The sequence below is a fragment of the Notolepis coatsorum genome (genome assembly GCF_963971535.1).
Source record: "Notolepis coatsorum genome assembly, chromosome: 6".
Classification (NCBI taxonomy): domain Eukaryota; kingdom Metazoa; phylum Chordata; class Actinopteri; order Aulopiformes; family Paralepididae; genus Notolepis; species Notolepis coatsorum.
The window spans coordinates 178638987-178664054 of record NC_140170.1 but is presented as its reverse complement, the minus strand read 5'-3'; the positions used below and the strand labels follow the sequence as shown (position 1 = coordinate 178664054).

At 44.2% G+C, this 25068-nt stretch overlaps 1 protein-coding gene across 1 annotated transcript; it reads left to right on the top strand.

Annotated features, from left to right (window-relative positions):
• The first annotated feature begins 1903 nt into the window (after window positions 1-1903).
• Window positions 1904-23453, top strand: alas1 (aminolevulinate, delta-, synthase 1). Its single transcript, XM_084317744.1, has 11 exons — window positions 1904-2073; window positions 7847-8068; window positions 8285-8461; window positions 9159-9305; window positions 11770-11989; window positions 13862-14046; window positions 14168-14347; window positions 17283-17447; window positions 21080-21348; window positions 22080-22242; window positions 23128-23453. Exons 2-11 carry the CDS (start codon window positions 7864-7866, stop codon window positions 23286-23288), a joined length of 1872 nt encoding a protein of 623 aa, XP_084173870.1. The 5' UTR covers window positions 1904-2073; window positions 7847-7863; the 3' UTR covers window positions 23289-23453.
• Window positions 23454-25068: the final 1615 nt, after the last annotated feature.

The following is a 25068-nucleotide window of genomic DNA, read 5'->3' as shown; positions in this document are numbered from 1 at the left end:
ACCAATGTCTTCATGGTGCACACCTCAATGCCTGTGTTTTGACACTAGGGGTCACACTTGGACAGCAATTAGTCTTGAAATCTTGGAGTGTGTGTGTTATTATTATTATTATTATTATTATTATTATTATTATTATTATTATTATTATTATTATTATTATTATTATTATTATTATTATTATTGTCTCAGAGAAGACCCACCATAATATCAGATAGACCACCACAATATCAAACAGACCCACCACAATATCAGAGAGACCACAATATCAAACAGATCCACCACAATATCAGACAGACCACAATATCAAACAGATCCTGTACTGATCTGTATGTCATGTATGTCATATATGTTATGATGAATTGAAAATGGGGGACCCTGATGTAAACAAGACGAAAGTCTTTCTCTGGTCTGCATCCCCTTAACAATTGTATGTATTGAGCTGTACTGTACTGTACCCATTCTGCAATCTGTTAATAAACTTTTCAACCAATCAATCAATCAATCAATCAATCCACCACAATATCAGACAGACCCACCACAATATCAAACAGATCCACCACAATATCAGACAAACCACAATATCAAACAGACCCACCACAATATCAGACAGACCACAATATCAAACAGACCCACCACAATATCAAACAGACCCACCACAACCTCAAACAGACCCACCACAATATCAGACAGACCACAATATCAAACAGACCCACCACAATATCAGACAGACCACAATATCAAACAGACCCACCACAATATCAAACAGATTTTCAATCAGTCAATCAATCAATCAATCAATCAATCAATCAATCAATCAATCAAACCCAACCTCCTCCAATGTACAGTTTCTTTGTCAAATGTATATACTCTCTTTTTTAGACTATTTTTTGTATCACAAACAGTACTGTATTTGTAAATCTGGTATGTCATAAATGTCTAGATGTAACAGTACTGTCTATCTGTATGTCATGTCTTATATGTTATGATGAATTGAAAATGGGGGACCCTGATGAAAACAAGACAAAAGTCTTTCTCTGGTCTGCATCCCCTTAACAATTGTGTGTATTGAGCTGTACTGTATTGTACCCATTCTGCAATCTGTTAATAAACTTTTCAATCAATCAATCAAACCCACCACAACACCAAACAGACCCACCACAACACCAAACAGACCCAGCACAACACCAAACAGACCCAGCACAACACCAAACAGACCCAGCACAACACCAAACAGACCCACCACAACACCAAACAGACCCAGCACAACACCAAACAGACCCAGCACAACACCAAACAGACCCAGCACAACACCAAACAGACCCAGCACAACACCAAACAGACCCACCACAACACCAAACAGACCCACCACAATATCAGACAGCAATAACATCAGGGTTCCATGGGGTCCCCAGAAAAATGGGGAATAGTTTAATTTCATTCAAATGTTATTCACTAGAAGTTAGAACAATGAAAGAATGTATAACAATGACTGACTATTCACTGTTTGACTATTCAATAATGACTGACTATTAATCTCCTCACCTACTGTATATATACAGTTATGGCATTCTGGAACAATTCATATCTAACAACAAATATCTTCTCCGATGGGGGTCCCTGGAACAAAATCTCACCCTGGCCTACTATGATGTGTTTATTTGGGGGTTCTTGACATGAAAAAGTTTGAGAACCCGAGATCATTTTAAATTTGGACCAAGTTGTCCTATTAAGGAAGACGTGAACTTCCTGGAAACAATGAGTCGCATGTAGTCAAAAGGTGAGTCTTTTGTTGAAAAAAAAACCCACCTGGGAGGAACCGTCTGACGCGTTTGTCTCCGACCTCTCGCGAGAGTTCCCAATCGCCTAGTTTCTTATAAGCCGGTGTCTCAGCGCTGTCCTTCCGTTCGTCCTCAGTGCAGGATAACGAAGAGTATCATTCCTCCTCCTCTCCCCCGGCGCCGCTCCCAGAGGAACAAGGACGACTTCAAGTCAACTGTTTACATTCAGACTATAACATTTAGTTTTCCTACCGACCAGCCCGTGGGCAAGAAGATTGGCTTTTGCGCCGAGTGGGTGAGTTTCTACACATCGCCATCTCCTCCTAGCTTAGCTAACCTTAGCCTGCTGCTCACTACAGGGGAGGTTAAGGTGGACCTTAACTACAGGGGTTAGAGGGTTAATAACAACAAGGTGAACTCAGTGTGTGGAGCGGTGGTGAGTTCATAAAAGTTGTAAACATTCAGTGTTTGATCATAATGTTGGCTTGTTGAACGCAGTTCTGTTATTCCTGCTCGACATCATGCCCGTTTTCAGATCCAGACTTTCCTATTTCTCCATGATGTCGTGATCATCAGATGCATGACTGTAACGTTAGACATGTACTGATTGATTGATTGAAAACTTTATTAACAGATTGCAGAATGGGTACAGTATAGTACAGCTCAATACATACAATTGTTAAGGGGATGCAGACCTGAGAAAGACGTTCGTCTTGTTTACATCAGGGTCCCCCATTTTCAATTCATCATAACATATATAACATACATGACATACAGATAGACAGTACTGCTACATCTATACATTTATGACATACCAGATTTGCAAATACAGTACTGTTTGTGATACAAAAAGAGTCCCGAAAAAAAAGTATATACATTTGACGTATAAACTGTACATTGGAGGAGGTTGGGTGGGGGGGGGGGGGGGGGGGGATTGGACATATAATGTATTATTATTATTAGTTATTGTTATTATTATAATATCAGCATTGTTATCATTGTTATTATTATATCAGTATTATTATCATTGTTATTATTATAATCTCACAATATCAGTATTGTTATTATTATATCAGTATTATTATCAGTGTTATTATTATAATATCAGTAGTATTATCATTGTTATTATTATAATATCAGTAGTATTATCATTGTTATAATATCAGTATTGTTATCATTGTTATTATTATAATATCAGTGTAATCCTTGTTTCTAAGTCTGTCAGCTAGTTAACCAACTGACCTGCAGAACTATTCTGAATAAAGAGTTTAATCAGTAAACTAGTCACCATTTCGAACCGTCATTTATACTAAAAAAAAAGCAACTGAAGTTTCCCTCATTTGCAGTTATGTTGAGTTTACATGATACAGGGATGCGCATACATAAACACAGCATAGGAATCAGTGACGTTAGCCTATAAAACCACAACAATAAGACAACAAGACGAGGGTAGACAAGCAAGTATAACAAATCAATTAAAACACACGTACAACTTGGTCAACAACGATTTATTGATCAAGGTCTTAAATTCTCCAATAATGACCTGACCATCATCTCAGTCAGATTGTAAAACCAAATCAAACCGTTCTTCTTATGGTTCATAATCTGTGATATTTTTTTTAATATTCAGACTAATCCGTGTTTCTGGGTTCTGGGAAAGTTGTGACGCAAGAACGTGATTTTTTTTTTTTTTTTTTTTGTTTTCTTGCACAACCTCCAGTCATCACTAATAATAATCATTCCTGTTTCCTGCTGGTTTAGCGTTGTCCAGACTCCAGATCACAGTGTTTAAATAGAGATGTTAATTTAATACATGTTGAATAGTTGTGGATGTTGTCGTGGAATATATTATATTTCCCATTTACAATGTATAACTGTAGATATGCGTGTAATAGAGGTGGCCGTAATGGTAGTCGGGAGACATGAAAGTCTGGTACCGGTGACTCATTGAAAGATTATTTTTAGGTACAAGGTCATCTGGGAAAGTTGAACCCGTTTATTTACCCTTTCGTGATCTTGTTATTCTGTGAGCTACATCCCAGAAATCAGTGTTTTGAGAATACTGTAGCGTGCGTGCCGTGGCCGTCGGCTGTTTCACCAGCGGGGAAGGGGGTTCCTGGAATTTTGCTGTCTAGGAATATAGACCTGGCTCCATGCCAAGAGGGAGACCTATAGCCTGTAGGATTAACTCCTCTATACTGGAGTATAGGACCCCCGGCCACAGCGATGCACATTAGAGTTTGGTGCTCTCACTGCTCTGAACTTGGAACATCAGCCTTTCACATTGATGGACTTGGAATGACCTCCAAGTTGGAGGTTACTTCTTCCAACATTTGCAGAGTTTAAGAGAACGATTTCGGATCACTGTGTCAACTTGTGACTGTTTTAACCAATTTTGTTGTGTTTATTTTTATTGTATTATGTGAATGTTTGTTTATTAAGTCTTTTCTGTTGATTGTAAACTCATCGTTGCTGTAGGTGAGGGTAGAGTAGTTTAATAACAATGAGAGAGAAACGTGTCTGATTTTAAACACAAGTCGTTTAATAACAGAGAAACGTGTTTAAACGCAACAAGTGGTTTATTAATAACGAATGAGAGAGAAACGTCTGAATTTAAACACAAGTCATTTAATAACGGAGAACATGTTGTGAATTGTCCAAGGCTGGAGAGATCTATCACTGCCAACCAAGCAGGCAGAATGGAAATCACTACCACTTTAAGTCTCATCATAGCCTGGCTAATTATAATGTTGCCTCGGGAGCTCGGGCACGGTGCCCGTTATCGCAAAATGTCAAATATAGGCACGAGTAATCGGTCGACCACCATACTTGGTTTTAACACTCGGTACAGATTCTCAGAGATCAAGATGTCTATTTGACATTTAACCCTTTCACTACCACAACCGTCTGTAGTGTGGTAGTGAAAGGGTTAACCTGCTGTAGTGAAAGGGGTTAACCCTTTGTCGTGTGGCAGTGAAAGGGTTAACCTTCTGTATTGTCTCGGTGAAAGGGTTAACCCTTTGGTAGTATGGTACAGTGAAAGGGTTAAGAAGTTGTGCATTGTACAACACACAAAATATTGAGAAAATATTCCACAAAGTGTTCTCTCTTATTTCAGATTATTCCAAGCAAACGACGTGTTATGTCACAAAGACGGCTGTAAACAAACACTGGTGCTTGGTCGCCCTCACACAGCATCACCTGTTGTATCACCTGTGGCAGGGAGCTAGCTAGCTGATGCTACGTTAGCTATCCAACCAGGGAGAGAGGAATATAACGCTGTGGCCATAACATGCGTTCCAGGGTAACGTTAACATCGCTCATGTTGTGCGGCTTCGCGTCTGCTGGGGGTTGCCTTCAAAATAAAAGTGTGAGAATGTTGTGAGTTATCTAACTAGGACTCGTCTAGTTTTTTTACCAACGGATTTCCAGTTCTGCGATCTGATTGGCCACTGACGTTTCTGGTGCAATCTGATTGGCCACTGACGTTTCTGGTCATGTGACATGTTGTGCGTGCGCCCCCAATCGCGTGACGCGCCCATTTCCGCCTCTAACAGCCTGCAAACTACCTAACGCCTAGTTTATCACTGGTTAAGCTTAGGCGACTCTTTCGAAGTTGTTTAACACTTTGAATGCCCAGCAGGGGGCGCACATTTAGTGCTTGAATGCCCACATCCACCTCAATGTTAGCATTAATATCGCCTAATCTATGTTTTAAATTATGTGTCTAATCTGCCCGTCGCATTATCAATGACCTATTTCCAGTCAACATTGTTGAAGAAGATGTTTTTTTATCGGTTCATTTCCGTTTCATAGCATTTAGAAAACTCCTCGTTTTCACGAAAGAAAAGAGGATTCCACCTCCGTACTGTAATATTCTAGGACGTTGTCATTTGTCGGCCTATTTATGAATCGTTTTCAAATAAACGCTAGATTATCGATAGTATATGTCTGTGTACGTGTGCACGCTAGTGCCGCCCGCTGAAAATCGATTCTCTCAGTTCCTGATCGCTCTTAGAGTCAAACAGCCATATCACAAAAAAAAGAAAAAGCTTATATATCCGTGAAAACGGGTCTGATTATCCTAATACTAGTAAAATAGATTCCTTACCTGAGATCAGATGGTATCCAAATTGATTATTCCAATTCCTGATCGCCATTCCGAAAATCGATCCTTTTATTGATCCACTGCGTATACTGTACAACACATAATCCCCGCTGCTCTGAGGGTCCAGAATGAAGCTGATCGACTCCGGTCACATGCGTGAGAAGTAAAATGTGGAGTCCGGGTCTTTTTTTCTCATGCCTTTTTATTGAGTCCAATCCAAAATGGTGAATTACCATCTGGGAGACGATAGGGGGCGCTTTTTTCCACATCTGAGCGCCTGGAGTGGCTGTTTTACCAACGGTAGACTCGGTTGATGAAATATGAATTCAGATCGCTAATTAAAAAAAAAAAACGAATATTCTCGTTATGGGCATTCAACCCGCGGGGGGGTAAACCTGAGAAAACTCGGGTTGGGCATCCAAAGTGTTAAGGTTAGAGTTTGGAATCAGGGCTGGTGTTCTATCGCCCTGCTCTAAGACAAAACTCTAACCTTAACCAACTTCGAAAGAGTGCCTAAGCTTAACCGGTGATAAACTAGGCGTCACACGATTGGCGCAGATGTCACACGACCAGAAACGTCAGTGGCCAATCAGATCGCAGAACGCGAACGCGGAACTGGAAATCTGTTGGTAAAAGTAATCGGGCAACTAGGACAGGACACCCAATGACTGCATGTTCGAATGAAAAGAGACCAGTAGAAGAAAATACTCTTTCCTAATAATACATGTTGGTTCACATTGTTTCAAAGCTGATTTCTTGGATTTGTGTTGAAATTATAAACGATATTGAAGCATTTGTAACTAGTTATTATAGATTCTTCTTCTTCTCAAAACTACCCAGTGCCGCTTTAACATTGTATTAAAACTGTCATTGCATCCTCTCCCAGGCCACTGGACAAGCAGCACTGTTGACTGTCGTAGTTGTGTAAATGTATATTGAGTCATAGTAACTCTCTTGGTTGTGTAAATGTATATTGACTCAAAGTAACTGTCTTGGTTGTGTAAATGTATATCATGTATTGAGTCATAGTAACTAGGGGTGGAACGGTACGCATTCGAACCGTACACCGTTCGGCACAACCTCCACAGTTTGGGGGCGTCTGTGCATTGTTCGGTTCAGGGGATGCGCAAAAAAACCTTAATTTGGCACGGAGGCGGGAGAGGTGAGCGCTGGCTGCAGGCAGCAGGTGCTAGTCAGTTTGTGGAAATGGCAAGCGCAATAGGGCGGCTAGGTGGTGCAGTGGGCAAGGCACTCACCACCAATGCTGGAGACGCTGGGTTCGAGCCCAGCTCGCCACATTGTTTTCAGTTTGGCTGGTCGTCCGTACTAATACAATTGGCAGTATTAGGGAAAACTGAGGGGTGGGGATCGGACGTTGTGGACAGCGACTCCTACAGGTCGGTTGGTGCGCCTGCGCAGTAGAATCAGGAAGCGACGGGGGCGGCGTCCCTCCAAAGCGCAGACCCCTGACACTGAAAGATCGCGCCGCGCAGGTGAAAAGATGCGACTGCTGCTACCTCGAGTATCGGAGGGGACTCGTGCTATGTATGACCTAGTCCACATTGCAGCCGGCTTGTGGGAGGCAAGAAACGGCGTTCGAGACGGGGGAGGGTTGAATTGGACGATACGAAATTGGGATGGGAGAAAAATAGAAAATGGGAGAAAAAGTGGATTAAAAAAAAAGAAATGGCAAGCGCAATATAATCTTCATTACGACTTTAAAAACATAGCCATTAACATTACATAGGCCTACCTACACACATCTTGCCATAACGTTAGGACGGTTTGTACAACACAACGCACGTCGAACCGAAAACCGTAACCACAAAACCGTGATACGAACCGAACCATGGATTTCGTGAACCGTCGGTTCCACCCCTAATAATAAGTAATAGTAACTGTCTCTTGGTTGCATAAATGTATATTGATTTGACTCTTCTTGACATCTCGTCTTCTCCAGGTCTTGAGACGGTGATAATGGACGTAGTGGTTCGTCGCTGTCCCTTCCTGTCCCGCGTCCCCCAGGCCTTCTTCCAGCAGGCCAGGACGTCTGTGGTGATGTACGCCCAGCGCTGCCCCGTCATGATGGACCTGGCCTCCAGGCCCCTGGCCCCCCAGCTGGTCAGAGCTCTGAGCTCCGCCCCCTCTTCCTCCCAGCAGGAGGCTGCACCTGCGACCCAGGGTGAGAGACATGGCATGACATGGAGACCCCCGTGACGTGGGTTTCACCTAAACACGTTTAGAAATCACTTCAGTGGGATTGGATGTGTGCTGCTCTGGCTCTAAAGACCCTCTCCCCTCCTCTTCTATGCCCTCCTCTCTTCCTTCATCTCTCCTATCATCTCCTCTCTTCTCTCCTCTCCTTGTCTTTTCTCCCTCCTCTCTTCCCCTCCTCCAGTCTCCCAACAGGGGGTCGCTCTACCTCAGGACCACCCTGCCCCTCCCCCAGGCCAGGCGGGGGCCTCCAAGTGTCCGTTCCTGGCAGCTGAGATGAGTCAGAAGAACAGCAGCGTGGTGCGTCAGGTCAGCCTGCACCTTCAGGAGGACGTCCAGGAGATACGCACCGTCCAGAAGGGTAGGACACGACTAGAGACAGACGACTAGAGACGACTAGAGACACACGACTAGAGACAGACGACTAGAGACAGACGACTAGAGACAGACGACTAGAGACAGACGACTAGAGACGACTAGAGACAGATGACTAGAGACAGACGACTAGAGACGACTAGAGACAGATGACTAGAGACAGACTACTAGAGACAGACGACTAGAGACAGACGACTAGAGACAGACGACTAGAGACAGACGACTAGAGACGACTAGAGACAGACGACTAGAGACGACTAGAGACAGACGACTAGAGACAGACGACTAGAGACAGACGACTAGAGACAGACGACTAGAGACAGACGACTAGAGACGACTAGAGACAGACGACTAGAGACAGACGACTAGAGACGACTAGAGACAGACGACTAGAGACAGACGACTAGAGACGACTAGAGACGACTAGAGACAGACGACTAGAGACGACTAGAGACGGACGACTAGAGACGACTAGAGACAGACGACTAGAGACTGGGACGACTAGAGACTGACTAGAGACGACTAGAGACGGACGACTGGAGACGACAGAGACGACTAGAGACGGACGACTAGAGACGACTAGAGACGACTAGAGACAGACGACTAGAGAAGACTAGAGAAGACTAGAGACTGCGATGACCAGAGCGGACCTGGCCCCTGACCTGTGCCGCCTGTGTCCCCAGACGTGTGCCCAGCCCAGCTGCAGCCCTCCCTGGCCAGCAGCGGCGGTGTGTCGGGCGCGGGGGACCGCGTGGCTCTGATGAGGACTCTGTTGAAACAGAGACCCAAGAGAGTGTCTCACCTCCTGCAGGACAACCTGCCGGGCAGCTGTGAGTCCCTTGGTTCTAGTTGCTGAATGAGTCATTGTGTAATTAAGAGACGTCATGCGGAGTCTGATGTGGACACTATAGTTGCTATGGTGATTTAAAGGGAGACTGGGGGGGGCTGTTTCAGTTGTTGCCATGGTGATCCATGTCAGAACCAACTGTTCCGGATGCTTCCCTTTTTTGTTTTTGGCAGCGTGTGTTTTTAACCACTCCAGAAATTTGCATCAGCATAAGAAATGGCTTCCCCACGGGGATAAATAAAGATCCATAGTATTGTATGGCATCATATTGTATGGTACTATGGCATCATGTCGTATGGTATGGCATCATATCGTATGGTATGGCATCATATTGTATGGTATGGCATCATGTCGTATGGCATCATGTCGTATGGCATCGTATGGTATGGCATCATATGGTATGGCATCATGTCGTATGGCATCATATTGTATCATGTCGTATGATCTCATTTAGTGTTGTCACGATACTGGAACTTCGATACCATACCTTGAAAAGTATTCTTTTCTCCTCAGCTTCTCTCTGGTACTATAAGAGAAGATAAATATAACACTTTTAAAACCCTTTGTTTATCTTTAGATCACACATATAAAAATAACTAAATGATATAATCTTAGAAATTAAGTAAAGTTAATAGTACTGCGTGTTAAGCATAACAGATTGATTGATTGCAAATTGTATTAACAGATTGCAGAATGGGTACAATACAGTACAGCTCAATACACACAATTGTTAAGGGGATGCAGACCAGAGAAAGACTTTAGTCTTGTTTACATCAGGGTCCCCCATTTTCAATTCATCATAACATGTGGAAAAAAAAAATTAAATCACATTTTATTTATTACCTTTTTTCAACTGCAAAGTAGTGTTTTATCTAATCAAATAAAGTTCAGTCTGTTCATCTCACTTCAATAATTTTCATTGCAGAACATGGTATTTTCTCAAGCAGACAGATGTAAACACTGTAATCTTTTTTTTTTTTTATTTTTTAAACACACATATAAACAAACATGACAACACACGATAAGATACACAAGCATTAATATACAGTGTATATCCAACGAAATTACCATTTATACCAATGTCTTATACAGGATATACCCCTAATACCTGTTATCTAAAAACCTACACACATATGCTGTGTAAACACTGTAATCTGTGTTGCATGTACCTGACAAACTGAACTGTTTGTATTACAGTCATATTCCAACTTTCATATTCCAACTTAACTGAATGCACATGTGTGTGTGGACTACTGTACTATTACAGGTATTGAAATGAACAATGCAACTTCCTTATAAAAAAAGAAAAGAAAAAGATACATTTTTTTATGAATAATTAAATATCGATATTGCAGGAAATGAGTATTGAAACCGTTTTAAATATTCAGAATTGATATGTATAGAAAAATCGATATTTTTCGATATCCCATCGTATTGTATCATAACTAGGGGTGTAAATATTTGACCCCATTTCCATTCGATTACGATTATTCAGGCAACGATTCAATGCATCATGAAATCTCTTCATTTGACCACGATTTTCGATCAGTTAATTCCCCCCAAAAATTTTAATACACAAATGTGGCTGGGGGAACTGATTCACTCCGCGTGAATGGACTATAGGTCAATAATAGGGGTGTAAATATTTGACCCCACTTCGATTCGATTACGATTCTTCAGGCAACGATTCAATATTCATGATCCGATTCGACCTTAGGATCGATACATTGTTACTAGGGCTTACCTTCAAATCTTTTTTTGGAATTCGAAGCTTCGGGGCCGATATTCGATTTTAATTCGAAGCTTCGAGATTACAAACAAAACGAAACACTTTGCTTTCATGAGATATTGTAAGCCGTCATTTGAGGCTTTATAAAAGCAGCACAATGAACACAAATCTGTCAGTGCCGAATCCAACCTCCATTTTAAATAACAAACGGCATTGCTTGTTGTAATTAACAAAGAGAGGCAGAGTTGATTTTGCATAAGAAATTTTTTTTTTTTTAATATATTCGAATTTTATTTTCATATTCGAATCCCATGCCCATCGAACGAAGCTTCGAAGTATTTACGACAGCCCTAATTGTTACACCCCTAATCATAACAGTACAGTAGAAACCTGACCACCTCTCCCTGTCTGACGGTGAATAAAACACACACAGGTCAGTACAGTAGAAACCTGACCACCTCTCCCTGTCTGACAGTGAATAAAACACACACAGGTCAGTACAGTAGAAACCTGACCACCTCTCCCTGTCTGACAGTGAATAAAACACACACAGGTCAGTACAGTAGAAACCTGACCACCTCTCCCTGTCTGACAGTGAATAAAACACACACAGGTCAGTACAGTAGAAACCTGACCACCTCTCCCTGTCTGACGGTGAATAAAACACACACAGGTCAGTACAGTAGAAACCTGACCACCTCTCCCTGTGTCTTGACAGTGTCCGACTTCCACTACGACGAGTTCTTTGAGAAGAAGATCGAGGAGAAGAAGAGCGACCACACCTACCGGGTGTTTAAGACGGTGAACCGGCTGGCCAGCGTGTTCCCCATGGCCGACGACTACACCCAGCGTCTGGACGACAAGCGAGAGGTGTCCGTCTGGTGCAGCAACGACTACCTGGGGATGAGCAGGCACCCCAAGGTCATCCAGTCCATCATGTGAGTGTCTGTTAATAACCTCATGGTCATCCAGTCCATCATGTGAGTGTCTGTTAACACTTTGGATGTCACGCCGTGTTTTCCTTTTTACCCCCTTGATGCCCAAACCCACTCCAATGTTAACTTAATATCGCCTAATCTATGTTTTAAATTATGGCTATGTGTCTAATCTGCCCGTCGCTTATCAAAGACTCATTTTCCAGTCAACATTGTCAAGGCAGATTGTTTTTTTATCGCTTCATTTCCGTTTGATAGCATTTTGAAAATCACTCGTTTTCGCGGAAAAAACAACCCTATGATGATAATCGTCTTTTACTGGAATATTCCAGAACGTTTGTGTCGACTGACCTGAGTTCAGCTCGGATTTATTTCTTTTCTTCTATGTTCAATGAACTGAACAGATTTGCATTTGGTTTCCTTATTTATTCGACTAATACATGGGAAACGGTGGTAATCATGATTCTTTATATGGTGAAGGTAGGGCTGGGCGATATAACGATAACGATAATTATCGCGATATATTTTAATAATCGATATCGGAAAAAATATATATATATTTGTTTTATTTTTTTTTTAAACCCAGAGACAGTGGAGAGACTTGTCTTTCTTGCCTGCAACTTAAAGTAATGGCTTTGCTTGTCCAAATGACAATACTGACCAAATTGAGATTTATTTTTCTCTTGTCCATTTATTTTGTTTGCTTTCTAATGTAAAATACAGTTTGAAACCGTCTGAGCTAGACTCCAGTCACGAGTCACGGTGCACATGTGCGGTGGTTTGTCCACCAAAAAAGCGCCAAGAGATAGAAAATAAACTAGCAGAGCCAGAACTGTTCAACTCCCCTGGAGCCACAGCCAGCAGAGAAGTCTGTTTACTTTCACTTTCAAACCAGCTGCAGCCTGAGAACTGGAGTGTGAGGGGATGTAACACTAAAGATGGCGGCAACGACAAAGAATTGCTGCAAAATAAACATAAATCTGTTGTTAAAAAAAATGAAAAAAAAATACTTTGATACTTATAACAATATCGATAATTATCGATATTGCGTGATATGATTTTGTTATCGATATCATTATCGCGATATTATTTTTGGCCATATCGCCCAGCCCTAGGTGAAGGTGAGGGGATCACATTATGAGGCTGCTGCTCGGTTCACCAACATCCTTTAATAGATTATTTGAATATTGATTCAAATGCCCGTCCCCAGTGTGTTGTTCCTGGTCCCCCGTCTTCTTCCTCTTCCTCGTTAGTTCCAGTAAAGGTGTGATGTCTATCTTCCAGCAGAACGTGTTACTGCCTGCCTGTGTCTCTGCGTGTCTCGTTAAAATCAAGGTGTCTGAAGTCTCTGCGTGTCTCGTTAAAATCAAGGTGTCTGAAGTCTCGTTAAAATCTAGATGTTTTGAATCATCGGGTTATCGGGGGCTGAGTAGAGAAACCGTCGGGACCATCCACATACAACACACTAATTTCTGTTGACATGTTAACCTCATTTCTGTAAATGTACGTGTCTTGTCTGAATGTCTTATGTTACAAATCCTCGTCCGCTGTCTACGGATAAAGACATTTGTCTTCAAGGAAAACTCCCAACATTTTGCGAAATTAGTAGAGTAGAAAGCTATCTGGCTGCATGTTAGCTTAGCACAATGAATTGAAGCGGACATGACTGGGTAGATGTCCAACTAACACCTCTCCCGAAGGCTACCCAGTCATGTCCGCTTCCATTCATTGTGCTAAGCTAGGCTAAAATGCAGCCAGATAGCTGTCTACTCGACGCACGGAGAGGAAACTGGTATCTATCTTCTTGTCCTTTCAGAGATTCTGGCAGAGACATCTGTCATGTTAAACGCTCTGCGTGTTGTTTGTGTATTCCAGGGACACGTTAAAGAAGCATGGCTCCGGGGCGGGTGGGACCAGGAACATCTCTGGGACCAGCAAGTTCCACGTGGAGCTGGAGAAGGAGTTGGCAGACCTCCACGGGAAGGACGCGGCGCTCCTCTTCACCTCCTGCTTCGTAGCCAACGACTCCACACTCTTCACCCTGGCTAAGATGCTTCCTGGTAAAAACATTAACTAACCCTAACCAGGGTTTATATAAGACACTTAACTAACCCTAACCAACCAGGGTTTATATAAGACCCTTAACTCTCTTATTAAGTCTCTCTCTCTCCCTGTCTCTAGGTTGTGAGATCTACTCTGACGCGGGGAACCACGCCTCTATGATCCAGGGTATCAGAAACAGTGGCGCAAAGAAGTTCATCTTCCGTCACAACGAGGTGTCTCACCTGAGAGAGCTGCTCCAGAGAGGAGACCCCACCAAGCCCAAGATAGTGGCCTTTGAGACGGTCCACTCCATGGATGGTCAGTCCTAGGTTATCATCTTTTCTTAAAGATCCACTCTGTAGTCCAAATGGGAACCCAACACAACATATGGAATGGGAGATATTTGATATGCAAATTATTGTCTGGACTTTTGAGTGTCTGTAGTGTACCATAGGGGTTTAGAAGTGTATGTATGGAACTATGGTGGTTTAGAAGTGTATGTATGGAACTACGGTGGTTTAGAAGTGTCTGTAGGGTACTGTGGTGGTTTAGAAGTGTCTGTAGTGGGGTGGCTAGGTGGTGTAGTGGGCAAGGCCCAGCTCTCCACATTGCTATCAGCTTGGCTGGTCGTTCATACTAATACAATTGGCAGTGTTAGGGGGTGGGAAGCTGGTGGGTGGGGATCGGACGTTGTGGACAGCGACTCCTACAGGTCGGTTGTTGCGCCTGCGCAGCAGAATCAGGAAGCGACGGGGGCGGCGTGCCCTCCCACACGCAGACCCCCGCCGCTGAGAGATCGCGCTGTGCAGGTGAAAAGATGCGACGGCTGCTTCCTCGAGTACCGGAGGGGACACATGATGCAAGGCTTAGTCCACATTGCAGCCGGCTTGTGGGAGGCATGGCCTAACAGCGTTCGAGACAGGGGAGGGTAGAATTGGACGATACGAAATTGGGATGGGAGAAAAATAGAAAAATGGGAGAAAAAAGTAGATATACAAAAAAAAAAGTTAGTGTACTGTAGTGCGTCACTGCTCCCAGGCCTGTTGGTCACGGTTGGAGTCGGTGATGTCATTATGTTCGTACTACAACCTTTCTGCTTTCATAGAGTCATCGGATAAAGTCAACAGAGTGTAGCAGGATTACGTCAAACCCGCCCCTTCCCGACATCCTGTCCGTACGGCTCACTGCCCCACGCAGATGTTTCTGAAGTAGCGTTGGCTAAAGGCCAGAGACGTTGTCAGGTTTTTCCTTCTGGATTATTTTGATGGTATATTCTGATCCATCCTTGTAATGGAATAGATTTTATTTTGAACATGAAAGAAACAAAACAAACTCACAAAAAAGAATAACCAATAACATGAACAGTAAACGTATAAAACAAACACTCCGTAAATTAAATAAATACACATTGCATGTCTGAAAAGGAGTAGGAAGGAAGTAAACACTTTCTTAAAGTAGTGAATAGTGTGTTCATCATATATACGCATAAATAATTACCTTCAAGTTCCTCATATACAACATAAGTATTTACCTTCGTTTTGATCAAATCTAACTTAAAATAACTACCTTACTGTCAACGTTATACATACATAATCATCATGCGGGTGTCCCTAGTCCAGTCATATATATAATTTATGTACAAAATGAACGGTTTTGGGCCTAAAGCTGACCCTCGTGTGACTCCACAAGTAATGTTCATACATGTTGATTTATACTCGCCTATCTGTACAAATTGCAGCCTGTTTCCTGAGATGATGGAAGGGAGGGAACAAAAGAGCGAGGATGAGTCACCATTTAGCAGAAGGAATGGGACCAGTATAAAACGGAATAGTTGAATAGGTCAATTTGTCGTCTTCGTGTTAGTCCTTGTATCAAGAACTCCGCCAATCGTCCAGAGGATGAAACCATGTGTACATTCCGTTGGGGGGGGGGGGGGGGGTTGTGTTTTGTTGTTCCATTGAGGAAATCGTTTTCGTGGTGGAATTCCATCCTTCCGCCCCCTAAGTCTGAAATACGCCAGCTCTCCCCGGGTGCATTCACCAACAGGCGTACACTGAACTTGTTAATTTTATATCAAAAGGGCGTTTATTTACATAAAGAGGTCTCTAACTAAATGAAATTAGGACAAATAAAGTCTTAAAAGGTCTTTAAATCTGTCTCGTTTTCTCTGTCTGTTCGGCCTCGCCCCTCTCTCTCTCTCTCTCTCTCTCTCTCTCTCTGTTCGGCCTCGCCCCTCTCTCTCTCTCTCTCTCTCTCTCTCTCTCTCTCCGTCTGTTTGGCCTCGCCCCTCTCTCTCTCTCTCCTGGGGAGAGACCTCGGCCGTCTCCCTCTCTGTATCGAGAAAACAACCGGGCCTCTCCGTCTGTGCTGCCTCACAGCTTTTCCGTTATCTTTAAGGAATTTGGCTCCGTCCTTGGAGCTCCATCTAACTCGCCTCGTCGCCTAGCGACCTCGAGGCTCTAATCTCGTGTAGGAGACACGTCATCCCCGGTCGCTTAGCGACTTCAACCTCTCCGTCTAGGAAAAGGCCTCCAGGACATATCTGTTTCACCAAATAGGCCCCACAGCCGAACTTCCAAACCAAACACCACTTTAAAGGCCATTAATTGTTTACAATACTTACGTATCCTGTTTATTAGGGCTGACCCCTATTAATCGATTAGTCGACTAATCGGTCGAAAGGAGCCGTAGTCGACTGGCCAACCTCTTACTCGAAATAATAAAAAAATATATATATATTTTTATTTTTATCATTCTTTCCTAAAGAAAAGAGGCCTAGAAGCGTGGCTAACACTAATGGCACGCATACCAGAGGCTAACTGCCTAAGAAAACAGGCACAGAGGCACTGAAAGAGGATTTCACCCATCTAATGAACACACTAGACTAGACAAATATCAAGATGTATCCATCAGTGGACCAATTGCATGCTTTTGCAGAGGACAAGAAGCCTTCAGTCGTCTCCTTCAGACATTAACCACCCCCTGCAGCCCCAATGGAATGATAAAACATTTTTTTTTTTTGGACCAATAGTCGAATAACGGCACATTTTGGCCAATCCTAGTCGACCATCCAAATCCTTAGTCGGGGACAGCCCTACTGTTTATAATCACAATGAAAGCCAGCCATATCGTTCAATGTCCAACCTCTTAGGTGCCTGCTGTTCTGTTGTTCTATACTGGTCCCCATTCCTGCTAAATGGCGACTTGTGTCTCTCTCTCTGTCCTCTCCTTCCACCACCTCTCCGTGCTCCAGGCGCCGTGTGTCCGCTGGGGGAGATGTGCGATGTGGCCCACGAGTTCGGGGCCATCACCTTCGTCGACGAGGTGCACGCCGTGGGGCTGTACGGCGCGCGGGGCGGCGGCATCGGAGACCGAGACGGCATCATGCACAAGATGGACATCATCTCGGGAACACTAGGTCAGTGACTCAGGGTTTTATCACCCTATCATCTGTTCTCTGTGTTGTGTCACCCTATCATCTGCACTCTCTGTGTTGTGTCACCCTATCATCTGCACTCTCTGTGTTGTGTCACCCTATCATCTGCTCTCTCTGTTGTGTCACCCTATCATCTGCTCTATGTGTTGTGTCACCCTATCATCTGCTCTCTGTGTTGTGTCACCCTATCATCTGCTCTGTGTTGTGTCACCCTATCATCTGCTCTCTGTGTTGTGTCACCCTATCATCTGCTCTCTCTGTTGTCACCCTATCATCTGCTCTCTCTGTGTTGTGTCACCCTATCATCTGCTCTCTCTGTGTTGTGTCACCCTATCATCTGCTCTCTCTGTGTTGTGTCACCCTATCATCTGCTCTCTCTGTGTTGTGTCACCCTATCATCTGCTCTCTCTGTGTTGTGTCACCCTATCATCTGCTCTCTGTGTTGTCACCCTATCATCTGTTCTCTGTTGTGTCACCCTATCATCTGCTCTCTCTGTTGTGTCACCCTATCATCTGTTCTCTGTTGTGTCACCCTATCATCTGCTCTCTCTGTGTTGTGTCACCCTATCATCTGTTCTCTGTGTTGTGTCACCCTATCATCTGCTCTCTGTGTTGTGTCACCCTATCATCTGCTCTTTGTGTTGTGTTGTGTCACCCTATCATCTGCTCTCTGTGTGTTGTGTCACCCTATCATCTGCTCTCTCTGTGTTGTGTCACCCTATCATCTGCTCTCTGTGTTGTCACCCTATCATCTGTTCTCTGTTGTGTCACCCTATCATCTGCTCTCTCTGTGTTGTGTCACCCTATCATCTGTTCTCTGTTGTGTCACCCTATCATCTGTTCTCTGTTGTGTCACCCTATCATCTGCTCTTTGTGTTGTGTTGTGTCACCCTATCATCTGCTCTCTGTGTGTTGTGTCACCCTATCATCTGCTCTGTGTTGTGTCACCCTATCATCTGCTCTGTGTTGTGTCACCCTATCATCTGCTCTCTGTGTTGTGTCACCCTATCATCTGCTCTCTCTGTTGTGTCACCCTATCATCTGCTCTCTCTGTTGTGTCACCCTATCATCTGCTCTCTCTGTGTTGTGTCACCCTATCATCTGCACTCTCTGTTGTGTCACCCTATCATCTGCTCTCTCTGTTGTGTCACCCTATCATCTGCTCTCTCTGTTGTGTCACCCTATCATCTGCTCTCTGTGTTGTGTCACCCTATCATCTGTTCTCTCTGTTGTGTCACCCTATCATCTGCTCTCTCTGTTGTGTCACCCTATCATCTGCTCTCTCTGTTGTGTCACCCTATCATCTGTTCTCTCTGTTGTGTCACCCTATCATCTGCTCTCTCTGTTGTGTCACCCTATCATCTGCTCTCTGTGTTGTGTCACCCTATCATCTGCTCTCTGTGTTGTGTCACCCTATCATCTGCTCTCTGTGTTGTGTCACCCTATCATCTGCTCTCTCTGTTGTGTCACCCTATCATCTGTTCTCTCTGTGTTGTGTCACCCTATCATCTGTTCTCTCTGTTGTGTCACCCTATCATCTGTTCTCTCTGTTGTGTCACCCTATCATCTGCTCTCTGTGTTGTGTCACCCTATCATCTGCTCTCTGTGTTGTGTCACCCTATCATCTGCTCTCTGTGTTGTGTCACCCTATCATCTGCTCTCTCTGTTGTGTCACCCTATCATCTGTTCTCTCTGTGTTGTGTCACCCTATCATCTGCTCTCTCTGTGTTGTGTCACCCTATCATCTGCTCTCTCTGTGTTGTGTCACCCTATCATCTGCTCTCTCTGTTGTGTCACCCTATCATCTGCTCTCTCTGTTGTGTCACCCTATCATCTGCTCTCTGTGTTGTGTCACCCTATCATCTGCTCTCTGTGTTGTGTCACCCTATCATCTGCTCTCTCTGTGTTGTGTCACCCTATCATCTGCTCTCTCTGTGTTGTGTCACCCTATCATCTGTTCTCTGTGTTGTGTCACCCTATCATCTGCTCTGTGTGTTGTGTCACCCTATCATCTGCTCTCTGTGTTGTGTCACCCTATCATCTGCTCTCTCTGTTGTGTCACCCTATCATCTGCTCTCTGTGTTGTGTCACCCTATCATCTGCTCTCTGTGTTGTGTCACCCTATCATCTGTTCTCTGTGTTGTGTCACCCTATCATCTGCTCTCTCTGTGTTGTGTCACCCTATCATCTGCTCTCTCTGTGTTGTGTCACCCTATCATCTGTTCTCTGTGTTGTGTCACCCTATCATCTGCTCTGTGTGTTGTGTCACCCTATCATCTGCTCTCTCTGTTGTGTCACCCTATCATCTGCTCTGTGTGTTGTGTCACCCTATCATCTGCTCTCTCTGTTGTGTCACCCTATCATCTGCTCTCTGTGTTGTGTCACCCTATCATCTGTTCTCTGTGTTGTGTCACCCTATCATCTGCTCTCTCTGTGTTGTCACCCTATCATCTGTTCTCTGTGTTGTGTCACCCTATCATCTGCTCTGTGTTGTGTCACCCTATCATCTGCTCTCTGTGTTGTGTCACCCTATCATCTGCTCTCTCTGTGTTGTCACCCTATCATCTGCTCTGTGTTGTGTCACCCTATCATCTGCTCTGTGTTGTGTCACCCTATCATCTGCTCTCTCTCTGTTGTGTCACCCTATCATCTGCTCTGTGTTGTGTCACCCTATCATCTGCTCTCTCTCTGTTGTGTCACCCTATCATCTGCTCTGTGTTGCGTCACCCTATCATCTGCTCTCTCTCTGTTGTCACCCTATCCTCTGCTGTTCCTCTGTTGCTAGGCAACCCGGGCCTCTTGTCGAGGTGTGAAGCCGCTGAGGCTTCTGTCCTGAGGGCTCCTCTCAGTGGTCCACTGTGTCGAGAGGCACTTCTCTCAGAGAGCAGGGCGACCGAGCGGAAACTGCAGGCTCTCCACAGTGGGCTCTATCAAGGCTTCACATAATACATATAATAATAATACATATTCTCACATAATACACATTCTCTCATAACAGATATGATCTAATAATACATAGTAGGCCTGTCCCCGACCAAGGATTTGTATACTCGACTTTGATTGGCCGAAATTTGCCGGTAGTCGACTACCCCCCAATGCAATTTATTTTTACATATATATAATTTGGGGGGGGGGGGGGGGGGGTCATTTCATTTGGGCTGTGGGGGGTGCTTAATGTCTGAAGAAGTCGACTGAAGGCTTCTTGTCCTCTGCGAAATCATGCAGTTGGTCCACTGATGCATCTTGATATGTCTAGTGTGTGAACTCCTCTTTCAGTGCCTCTGTGCCCGTTTTCTTAGGCAGTTCGCCTCGCTGGTATGTGAACCATTAGCGTTAGCCACGCTTCTGGGCCTCTTTTGCTTTTGGAAAGAATGATAAAAAAATATATATATATATTTTTTTCGACTAAGGTTGGCAGTCCAGCTCCTTTTCGATCGATTAGTCGACTATTCGACTAATCGGGGTCAGCCCTAATACATAGTGTAGTAGCAGTAGTGAATGGTCCTAAGAGTTTAGTGCTAGTATAGTAACACAATAAGTACATGGTTTAGTAACCGTAATGTAAAGTTGACCCCCTGGCTAATCGTGTCTCTCGGTCTCCTCTCTCCCTCCAGGCAAGGCGTTCGGCTGTGTGGGCGGCTACATCGCCAGCACCGCCGCCCTGGTGGACACGGTGCGTTCCTACGCCGCGGGCTTCATCTTCACCACCTCCCTGCCCCCCATGCTGCTGGCGGGCGCGCGGCAGTCCATCCAGACGCTCAAGGGGGAGGAGGGGCGCGCGCTGAGACGCAAACACCAGCGCAACGTCAAGCTGCTGCGGCAGATGCTGCTGGACTCTGGACTTCCTGTGGTCCACTGTCCCAGTCATATCATACCTGTCAGGGTGAGAGACATACTGTCCTACTCATAGATATATATATAGAACACTAGATAGCTTGCCCGCGCTGCCGGCCAATGGAGAGCGACGTCACTGAACCGCCGCCATCTTGCCAGGGGCAGCCTTGAGTGAGCTGCACAGACAAAAATACTCATAACTCGCTGAAATATTGACGGATTTACAAACGGTTTGGTTTATTACAAACATTATTAACGTGGCTATGATTCAAGCGGTTTGTAAAAAAAACATCTTAATTTCTTTTTTTAATAATTATGCAGTATCATAACTACATCTTTGATGTTTATAGCAAACCAACCCGTTTGTAAATCCGCCAATATTTCAGTGAGTTATGAGTATTTTTGTCTGTGCAGCTCACTCACTCAAGGCTGCCCCTGGCAAGATGGCGGCGGTTCAGTGACGCTGGTGACTCCGCCTTAAGCTATCTAGTGTTCTATAGATATCTATGGTCCTACTAGTCACATCATACCTGTCAGGGTAGGACACACACACACACACACACACACACACACACACACACACACACAGTCCCACTTAACAAATGAAACCTGGCTATTGGTTGCTATGGATATCGTGTTGCCATGACAGCACCACTTTTAAGAAGCTATTTTAAAGATCCTTTTCAACGGGTTCCGTCGAGTCAAAACGAGTTGTTTTGTTATGGTGCTTATCGGTCTTCATCGTCGTTTTTAATTGTGTCTGATTGGTTTGATTGACAGGTGTCTGACGCGGAGAAGAACACGGAGGTGTGTGACATCATGATGAGTCGTCACAACATCTACGTCCAGGCCATCAACTACCCCACGGTGGCCCGGGGGGGTGAGATGCTGCGCATCGCGCCCACGCCCCACCACACCCCGCAGATGATGACGTACTTTGTCGGTGAGAGAACTGTTCGGCGCCCATGTCGTCTACACGACACATAAACTGTGGATTGATTGATGTTTGGGGGACTGGCTGTTCCAGGGGGGGGGGGGGGGGGGGGGTGCTATATAAATAAAGTTATTATTATTAGGGCTGTCGGTTTATCGCGTTAATTAGATTGATTAATTAATTACACAGCAAATGACTGCGTTATGAAAATTTACTCATATTAATTACGAAAAAAAGATTTTAATTTAAATTTAAATCTCATTCATTCCATAAGAACGTAGAATACACATTTACAGACTTTTTTTTTTATATGGTCCATTTGCATGTTCTTGGTATCTGATTCTAGGGACATCTATGGATCTCAGGGAATGTTACTGTGTCTGTTACTAGGCTTGAGTAAATTGTAATGAACCAAATGAGGATATCAATTAAATAGTTGTAATCTTTTACTGTGAATAACACCATGCTCAAATTGACCAGACCTGAAAAGTCTAAGCAAATTAATAGATGGAAGATGATTAAACGGAAGGTTTTGTAGATACAGTACTGAATTCTGCCATCCGGACACATGCAATTTGAAATATGATTATAGAATATCAGGCATAAAATGGTTATGCGATTAAAATGCCATTAATTGGATTAATTAATTACAAATCCTGTAATTAATTAGATAAACATTTTTAATCGCCTGACGGCACTAATTATTATTATTACCACTGCACAGAAATGAGGCATTTCCTTTTTGAAAGTGGTTACCGATGGTTGTAGGCAGGTTGCATGTTGGAACAACAGCTACACAAACGCACTGCGCAAGGCCTCTGTCATAAAGCCTCCCGACGTATATATCTCGTATAGCAACACTGGTCTGACACGCCTCTCTCTCTCCCCCCTCAGAGAAGCTGCTGACCACCTGGAAGGAGGTGGGTCTGGAGCTGCAGCCTCACTCCTCGGCAGAGTGCACCTTCTGTCAGCAGCCGCTCCACTTCCAGCTGATGAGCGACAGGGAAAAGTCTTACTTCAGTGGTCTCAGCCACCCCATCTCCGTCTGTGCCTGACGCCACCACCACCACCACCGCTGAGACCGCCTACACTCGGAACCCATTCCTCGTTCATAGTGTACTACTATCATGTCTTTGATATACGTGTCATAAAGATATATAAATTATTTAAAATATTCCACTATGTTCCACATTCTCTATGTTGAAAATAAAATGTGCGACGACGAGAAAGTAGTTTTGTGTCGTTTTGTGATGATGTCGGTCCGGTCCGGAGGCTCCTGGGTTGAGGTTTAGTAGAAGCCGTGTTTTTGAGTTGTTTAACCCTTTCACTACCACACCACAAAGGTTGAACCCTTTCACTACCACACCACAAAGGGTTAACATTTTTAACCACACCACAAAGGTTGAACCCTTTCACTACCACACCACAAATGGTAACGCTTTCACTACCACACCACAAAGGTTGAACCCTTTCACTACCACACCACAAAGGGTTAACACTTTCACTACCACACCACAGAAGGTTAACCTTTCACTACCACACCACAAAGGGTTAACCCTGTCACTACCACACCACAAAGGGTTAACACTCACTACCACACCACATAAGGTTAACCTTTCACTACCACACCACAAAGGTTGAACCCTTTCACTACCACACCACATAAGGTTAACCTTTCACTACCACACCACCAGTGGTGCAGTCGTGGTCACACGCGGTTACACGCCGTGTTACCAGATCACTGAGGCAGAAGTACGCGCGATCGCGCACGGATGTGTACGCGCACACAAAAATGCGCTGTATCCATTCGTTGTGACTAAGTACCCGGCCACCGTTTTACATAACAAAAAGCGCAGGTAGACTTAAGTGTCTGGGTGTTGGCTATCTGAATGCATCTCCCCCTTCATTCTGTGTGACACAGGCAGTGGAGGTGAATACTAATGTGGCTCGGAATTCGTGATGGGGGTCTACCTGCTGCTTATGATATTGAATCAAGCGTCTGTGCTGTGCGCCAGCTTTCCACGCGCACATTCACACAAATAGAGAGCAAGAAGAGCTTGTATTATAGAAAGATTGCGCTTGCGTATATGCGCGTGTGTGTGTATAAATCAGTTCTGTGCGCATGCACGTACCCGCGCGTGCACGTGGCGTGTTACCAGTTCCCATATTACGACTGCACCACTGCACACCACAAAGGTTGAACCTTTTCGCTACCACACTACAGAAGGTTGAACCCTTTCACTACCACACCACAAAGGGTTAACGCTTTCACTACCACACCCAGGGGTGTAGCTCCAGTTTCTGGGCCCCATGAAAGAATGTATTTGTAGGCCCCCAGTGAATGCGAGCGCGCGAGCAATTTTTTTTTGCCATTTTTTTATTGATAAACGCATAATATGGTTTTTACCTATACATTCGGATCAGCAGTTCAGCACCTGCAGAAAACAAAACACTTCAGAAACAAACATAGTATCAATGAGAGCATCAATAATACACCTGAGTGATGTCTAGTAAAAAAAAAAAATTTTTTTTTGGGGCCCCCCTCAGTGCTGGGCCCTTGGAATCATCCTAAGCTACCCCCCCCCCCCCCAGCTACGCCCCTGACCACACCACAAAGGGTTAACACTTTGACTACCACACCACAAAGGTTGAACCCTTTCACTACCACACCACAAAAGGTTAGCCTGTGGTAGTGAAAGGGTTAATAGCTGATCCTGCACACTGTCTTCAGCAAATACAAGGTTTTAATTTGTAGAACAAACAACTAAATCAGCTAAATGACTAAATGTAAATGTACTAGTGCTACTGTCGCATAGGAACCCACCGGAAACAAAA

Excerpts from the sequence above, each read along its gene's own strand:
- alas1 (XM_084317744.1), top strand. The coding sequence starts at position 7,864 with ATGGACGTAGTGGTTCGTCGCTGTCCCTTCCTGTCCCGCGTCCCCCAG. Across the intron at positions 11,990-13,861 it reads AAGGTCATCCAGTCCATCAT|GGACACGTTAAAGAAGCATG; the intron begins GTGAGTGTCTGT and ends TGTGTATTCCAG. Across the intron at positions 14,047-14,167 it reads CCTGGCTAAGATGCTTCCTG|GTTGTGAGATCTACTCTGAC; the intron begins GTAAAAACATTA and ends CCCTGTCTCTAG.